At 34.8% G+C, this 7,751-nt stretch overlaps 1 protein-coding gene across 1 annotated transcript; it reads right to left on the reverse strand.

Annotated features, from left to right (window-relative positions):
• Positions 1 to 933: 933 nt before the first annotated feature.
• Positions 934 to 7,353, reverse strand: LOC146950039 (disease resistance protein Roq1-like). The gene is made up of 6 exons (XM_085745995.1): positions 6,993 to 7,353; positions 4,995 to 5,583; positions 3,425 to 4,556; positions 2,963 to 3,247; positions 1,860 to 2,792; positions 934 to 1,739 (listed from the first exon to the last, which is right to left on the reverse strand). Exons 1-6 carry the CDS (start codon positions 7,024 to 7,026, stop codon positions 1,122 to 1,124), a joined length of 3,591 nt encoding a protein of 1,196 aa, XP_085602121.1. The 5' UTR covers positions 7,027 to 7,353; the 3' UTR covers positions 934 to 1,121.
• Positions 7,354 to 7,751: the final 398 nt, after the last annotated feature.

Raw genomic sequence — 7,751 nt, forward strand, 5'->3', positions numbered from 1 at the left:
CTTCCACTTCGTAAGTCTGGATTCATAGTCACATGTTGCACAAATTCATAGTCGAATGCTCATTATAGATGACAATTTATGCGCCACCTGTCAAAAGACTGTCAATGGAGTAGAAACATTTCAGCTATCACACATAGTACTATCTTAATAACATATCAGTTTAATTAAATGTGAAATACTCTTTTCTATATGTTTGGATCCTCGGCAGCTGAAACCTCTGCAGCCATCTCTGCAGCTCTGTTATTGACTGTAAGATCAATTCATCGGTTGATATTAAAAATAAAAAACAAATCGAATAAACCCGGAAGAAATGATGTTGAATACGCATTTTCCACATTCGGTTTTAATTCACTTGCCTTCCGTACCCGATCTCATACGCTAATTTCACCACCTATTCAATCTTCAGACTAAATGATGGTTCTATTTTACAGGTTTGGTATCTTATATGCCAATGAAAATGAACAGTTTGACTAAACAAGGTAAAATGCTTGAACAAGAAGCTCGTGGAGCGGTGCAAGTCATTTATTTCTACAGTGTTTCCACTTCATTTTTTATATTTTATGTTTTATTCGAACCGATTGATTAATCTAACGGCCAATAATAGAGCTGCAGAGATGGGTCTTGATAACTACGTTAACTGGTTTGTGCCGAATTTCAAAACTAACGTATCCCTGTGCAGCATGAGGAGGATTCTAACTTGGACATCAATTCATGTGGTTCATGAAGTTAAGAATGGATTTTTATTTAGCTAATTAGTCTGTAACTACAAACTATATTTATAAACAGATTCATAGTTATTTTCATAGTCTACTTGAAGCATATAAAGTGGTAATTAATGCTAAAATCCACCTCAAATTGATTGTACATTGACAAATCTTGTGTTGAAAATGAGATCAACTCAATGTAGGTTTCTAATTTGAAGAGAGGGATATATGCACAACTGGAAAAACTACAAAATGATTCATTGGACAAAAGCATTCCAAATCCTTATTATACCTACATAACCTTCAATGTGAAGTCCTTGTTTATTTAATCAATTTTTCATGCGTATAGGAAGTGGCGGAAATAAACAAAATAAATAACTGAATAGACTTTTTAATGGAAATCCTGATAATCATCAACTATGTGGTAAGGCCCATATCTGAGAGGTGATTTTTTTTCAAATTCACTTCCCTACTCTCGTTTTCCTCTTCCTCGGTAACATGCCAATTATAACGTAGCTGGACTTCGGGCCTCTTGCTTCTGCTACTTACATGTACATGATCCAACTGAAGATAGCCTTGTCGACGAAACTCGTCTGTTCTCAACTTGAATGGATTAGAGATATCATTCTCGAGTACCATTCGTAATCCCCATCTTTTCAGCTCCACATCTGGGTGAGCTTTAAATGTGATATGTGCTTCTGTTGTAACAAAATGGCAGTGGGGCCTAGAGATATAGATTAGCCAGAGATGCTCTGAATTTGAGCCATCAACCGTGTCCGGGTCTAACCGAAGCGGTATATCAAAAGTTTCTTCCATATGTTCACTTTCAAAAGAAAGATAAAGAGGATATGAGATATTTGAACCACAGTTTTCCACGAATACCACACAAAAGGCAAAGCCAAGCCAATTGTTATACTTATTTGTAAAGTTTGTTATCCTTAATCTTGAATTTCCTTTAAATTGATGATCAAACCACTCTGGAATAATATCCCCAGGAACAACAATGTCAAAGCCACACCGGAAATGATGAGGACTCTGCCACCAGAAGAAAAATAACACATAAATCAGAAGTAATAACACACACACACACACACACACACACACAGAGAGAGAGAGAGAGAGAGATAGGAGAGGGAAGCAATGTGAAGTGCGCACCTTAACTAATTTTATCGGCCATGAAAGTGCCAAGTCTTGAGTTTCTTCTGCGATCTTCAAGAGGGGGCAGTTAAAAATATATAGTCCTGAACCGTGATTATGAGATCCGGATAACATTGTAAAATACCTTCCCCCAGATGAAGAAGTAGCACACAATTGGAGATCAGGCAAAGATTGAAGCTTGCTGCAATGCGCTAAGTTTAAATATGCTAGACTGGAAAGGTGTCCAATTGAAGATGGAAGTGAAATAAAGTTGTTTCCTTCAAGATTTAGTCTTTCTAAATGCCTTAACTCTCCAATAGCATCAGGGACTGTACTTAGATTGCAAAAGCTTAGGTCCAAAAAAATCAAAGACTCCAGATAGTTAGAGAGGTCAGCAACTTCTGCAGACACTGAAAAGAAGTCAATACTTTCGGCTGACACTGATACGTGTCCCAAGGGTAGATTCTCTAACTTTAAGCAGCCACATAAATCTAGAGTAACAAGAGATGTCATAGAATTAATGTTCTTCGGTATATTGAGAATATTTGTGCAGTCTCTTAAACTCAAGAATTTAAGCTGTGTAAGATCCCCAATAGATTGATCAATCGTCAGTAAACTCATACATTGATCAATATCAAGATACTCAAGATTTGAGACCCCTGTAAAATCTGGTAAAGTTTCAAGTTTCGTGCATCCAGAGAGGTGTAGAACTTTGAGAGAGCATAATTTAGATGCCGTGTTACCATCAAGAACTACCCTGACCAAACTCCTGCAGCCTTCCAAACTCAGGAAAGCAAGTTTTTTCAGAAGTCCAATGGATGGATGGACATACGATAGGTTTATGCATCCGGTAAAATCTAGCCGCTCAATTATTCGGCTCCCTGAAAAATTTGGAGTCTCCACAAGACATTTGGAGTTGCTCAGATCAACCCTTTTCAAACAGCGGAGATTCTGTGAAAAGAGAATGAGCAATCAACTATTAAGCATGCTGTGTTCAAACTTGAATATCATAAAATTTTTATTTTTAAGAGTTTTTTTTTTTCTTAAAAATTATTCAACAATAGTCCATTTAGGATTATTCTTTAACTAAAAGAAGATAATGAAAAACATCATTACAATACCTTGTGACCATCCCATAGACGTTGTATGTTACTACAAGGCATATTCAATTCAACAAGACGGCAATACGGCTCAAAATTTAATGGCAAAGTAGCAAATGGGTAACGATACCACAGGAGATACCGCAAGCTGTTGGAAAGAAAATTTAGAGTTCCTGAAAAATTCTTATGATGTAATATAAGAATTGTTAGTCCTGTCATTGCCGACAATCCTTCAGCACTCAGCTGAGGATATTCGGAGATATCCTCTTTTTGATCTAGAATTATGGCTTTAACCATGTTTGTTACCTGAAAAATATTAAGAATTAACTAACATGTTACAAAAGGAAAAGAAATAAAAATGCTTGAAATTTTTTGACTTTCTTAAGTTATAAATAAATAAAACTATATACGTTCATTTGATTGAAAAAAGTTAAACTATCTAATGGGAAAAAAAGTTTTAACTTTTGAAAGATATCTTATTACCGTTTCTGTAGTCATGACATGGTAGAAGTCCGGATAAAGCCACAATCTACTCCACAATCTTGGTTCGTCGGGAAACTGTTGCCGAACAATTTTCTTCCCCAATTCTTGCAACATATCATGCATATGAATTTCCTGGTTTCTAATAGTTATGAGTGACCTCTCAACCAAACTTTGAATTCCAATGAGAGGGTGCAGCGCACAAGCATCTAGAATTCGCTTCACATAATCTTCCTTCTCCCCCTTAAAGAAACAAGCAATATGTAGAAATATTTCTTTTTCTTCAGGATGTAATCCCTCGAAACTTACCTGAAGCACATCCATAATTTTGTTGTCTGGATTATTCCTCAATCTACTCAAAGCATCTCTCCATTGGTTAGCATTTCGAGTGCATAAGAAAGAACCCACTACTCGAACTGCTAATGGAAGACCTTGAACGTAGTTTACTACCTCTGGAGTCAGTGTCGCACATCCGCTAGTGGGATCCTTAGTTTTGAAAGCTTTTCTATAAAATAATTCCCGAGCATCATTGTTATTCAACAGTGGAACCTCGTATATATCATATGATACACAAGTATTTTGAGAGACTGATAACCATGTTCCATACACTCTTAGAATATGCATATCCCTGGTTGTAATGATCATCCTACTTCCTGTGCCAAGCAATTCGGGATTTAAAGCCAATTCTTCCATTTGCTCTAATAGATCAGCATTGTCAAGAACTATAAGGAGCTTTCTTTGGCAAAATCTCTTACTTACTATTCCAGATATTTCAGAAGGGCTGTATGTTTCTAGATCTTTTTCATCTATGGTTTGCTGAAGGATTTGTTTCTGTACAGCAGTAGCACCACCATCTTCATAAATTTTGCTTACATTCTCAATAAAACAACTTGCATCAAACTGATATGAGACTCTGTCATACAAGACAGAAGCAAGAGTTGTCTTTCCGATTCCAGCCATCCCCCAAATACCTATAGCTCGAAATTCATCATCCTTTGAGTTTAATTTTAGAAGAGTTTCTAATTCTTCTACTCGAGGTTGTATTCCAATAAGGTCATCAGCGAACCCTGAGAATTTATGACCCAATGTATTTATTACCTCCTGAACAATATTTTTAATCTCTCGTAACTCTGGCCTGAAAGACGGGGAAATAAAACTCTAAATTATTACCTAAGAAAACAGGCTGAAAGTTATATTATGATGAATATAATTAGGATTAATTTATATATGCTGACATGTGTAAATAGTTTTGAACAAATCATATTTTAAGGAAATGAGTCAATAACTTCTATTGATAAATTAATAATAGAGTTATATAAAACTTTTGCTCTTTGTCATTCGAGCAAATTCTGGTTTACTCCCTAATCGTTTTTTTTTGGATCCCAACCTTGTAATTTAAAGATTTTTTCTTTTAAACCTTCTTGCCATTTAAATGAACAAAACAGAAAATGTGGCAGCGGGTAAACCAAAATTCTCTCAAATAACAAGGGGCGAAAATACCTTTAATCCTTAAATATGATGCCACGAAGGTATAAAAGAAAAGAATCTTTATAAGAACAACCTTAACACTTACTTGTTCCTAACATCCCAACCAACTAATTCCGCTAATTCGGTCATAGCTCTCATCCATCTCGCAAGCTTTCGCCGGTCATGTTTGAATTTATGCTTGAGTAAACCAAAGGCATTTTGGTACACCCCACCCTGTTTTCTTACATCAGATGGATTGATGTCGTAAAAAACAGGGAAAACAGTTCGTTTGAATTTTTTTCGGTATTTTGCAATAATAGCCATCTCTTCCAAACACCATGTTGATTGGGCATATCTTTTAGAAAAGACAACAATAGAAATCCTTGAATTTTTAATTGCTTGTAGAAGTTGTGGGGAGAGGGATTCTCCTTTCTCAAGCCTTTCATCGTCTTTGAAGGCGAAAATACCCTTTCTTGTAAGATGAGCATAAAGATGATCGACAAAACTATTGCGGGTGTCAGCACCTCTGAAACTGATAAACACATCGTATCTATAGCTTTGATCTTTATTAAAATCTATGGAAGATTTGGAAGCTTTAGCTCCTGGACTCCAATGGTTCAAATTGAAAAAAAATAAACGATCCAACAGGGCGAGAAATGGTTGTAGGAGAAAGGACATCAATGAGTGTAAAATATCTATCATAAAAAAAATAGAAAATTCAGCAACAACAAAAACAAAAAATAACAATAATTATTAGTGAAAGAATAAATCATCAATTTAAGTATCAATCTCGCGTCGAATTAGTCCTTAATATATATATATATATATATATATATATATATATATATATATATATATATAGGGAGCCCCTAATATGGACCCCAAAAACAAGGGTCCATCGGTGGACTTGTGCTAATCACCTACTACAACCGGTTACTCTTCAATTAATAGAAAATTTATATTTTCCTTACAAAATAGTTGTGTAATTACTGAATACCATTCTTATCTTGTTCGTTCCATTATATCCACTACATCAACAACGAAAACAACAATGTCTATTCATTTAATGAACAATGATCAATGGTGTGGCTGTGTGGAGGAGAATGGTCTAAAGAGCCTTAATACTGTTTATTGGACCTTCTAATGAACATAAGAGGAGATCACCGCTCAAGCTTACAAGAATTAACCATAGAAGATCAATATACTCTGCCAAGTTCAAGGTTGAAGATATTTGATTTTACACCTTTTTCGGTTTCAGTCTTGTTATACAAGCTCTGGTGGTGGTTCTTCTACCTCCAACTGTGTTGATATTCGGCCAGATCTAGAGTCCAGCAAAGATATTTTGGTTGAATAAGATAGAGAAATAATCATTGATGATTTTCTACATGGATAGATCTATTGAGGTTGAATTTGGTTTCTCTATCCTCGTTATGTTGATTATGCATATTTGCTATGGAAGAAGCCTTTACCTTTTCTTACTATTATCATTAGGAATTGTTTTAGGCCAAATTAAAAAAATTATCATTAGGAATTGTTTTAGGCCAAATTAAAAAAGAAAAACAAAATGCTTCAACATAATTAATTTGAGGTCACTCTAACAAAATTAAAATTATTAACGAAATTGAAGATATAAGTTTTTCTGCATAGATCTGTTGAGGTTGGACTCATTGATATACCCTCGTTGTATGCTTCCTGCATATTTTCTATGGAAGCTGAAAGTACACTTCTTTTATTTGAGAAATCAGTAAATAAAGTGACAGTAACCGGTTGTAGCAGGTCAATTGCACAGGTCCACTGATGGACCTTTATTTTAGGGGTCCATATTAGGGGCTCCCATATATATATATATATATATATATATATATATATATATATATATATATATATATAATAAGCAATCTCAATATATACAAGATATGTGAATTTAGTCATACTATTAAGGGTGTTAAGGACTAACATGATAGATAAATTGGAGGGAGATCTAATAGTTTCAAGACTAAATTGATGATTTATTCATTGACGACATAATGTGTAAAGCAGTATCTAAGTGAAGCATGAGCAGAAAGTGAAGCATAAATGATGATGATGAATCATATATACATACCTGAAAGTTTTGAGTTTGAATCCATCTTGTTCATTTCAAAAATTTGCTGCACAGCTACTGGATGAAAGCCAAGGTCTCACTAACTATTATGAGAAAGAAAGAAGAACTCATAATGTCCTTATGTTGAAGGAATATACTACAGATTGGAAGAAGGAAAGTCAACGAACAACGTGTGTTGCACGTAATAAGCTCAATCATTGCAAAATTATTATTCATTAAACATGAAAGTGGAAGAAACGAGGTAGCTAGGAGACGATAAAATAATGGAAAACTTATACTTGGATCGGTGCACCACTTCCTTGTAAATTTGTTATTGAAAATTTCTTCAACAAAGACAAACTTAAAATATTAGTCCACCATTGCTTAATACTCACTCGGTTCATAAATATATATTTAAAGGTTTAATATGTTTTTGTAACTGTAAATATATCAACTTTTTTTTTTTTTTTGAAGAAACTAAAATGATATATATTCACACCAAACCCAACGCCTCTTTAGCACAAGGCGTGCCACAGAGACGCAAAACGGAAACAATATCTGTTACAAAGCAATGGTTCAAAAAACAAAAACAGACATTAGTCGAAACCCAAGCATAACAACGGGTCCGACCGCCACTGGTGACAACCATACACAAAAGCGGCGTTATTAGCACGCAGCCACCAATAAGAATGAAATTTAACCTTTTCAACTAGCTCCTCAATAGGACTAATAACATTATTAAAGACTCTATTATTACGCTCTTTCCAAATGGTCCAAACA

The sequence above is a fragment of the Medicago sativa genome, chromosome 2 (genome assembly GCF_051527215.1).
Source record: "Medicago sativa cultivar Bolivia chromosome 2, Bolivia_mono, whole genome shotgun sequence".
Classification (NCBI taxonomy): Eukaryota; Viridiplantae; Streptophyta; class Magnoliopsida; order Fabales; family Fabaceae; genus Medicago; species Medicago sativa.

Excerpts from the sequence above, each read along its gene's own strand:
- LOC146950039 (XM_085745995.1), bottom strand. The coding sequence starts at position 7,026 with ATGAACAAGATGGATTCAAACTCAAAACTTTCAG. Across the intron at positions 3,248-3,424 it reads ATGTCATGACTACAGAAACG|GTAACAAACATGGTTAAAGC; the intron begins GTAATAAGATAT and ends AATATTTTTCAG. Across the intron at positions 1,740-1,859 it reads GGCCGATAAAATTAGTTAAG|AGTCCTCATCATTTCCGGTG; the intron begins GTGCGCACTTCA and ends TTCTGGTGGCAG.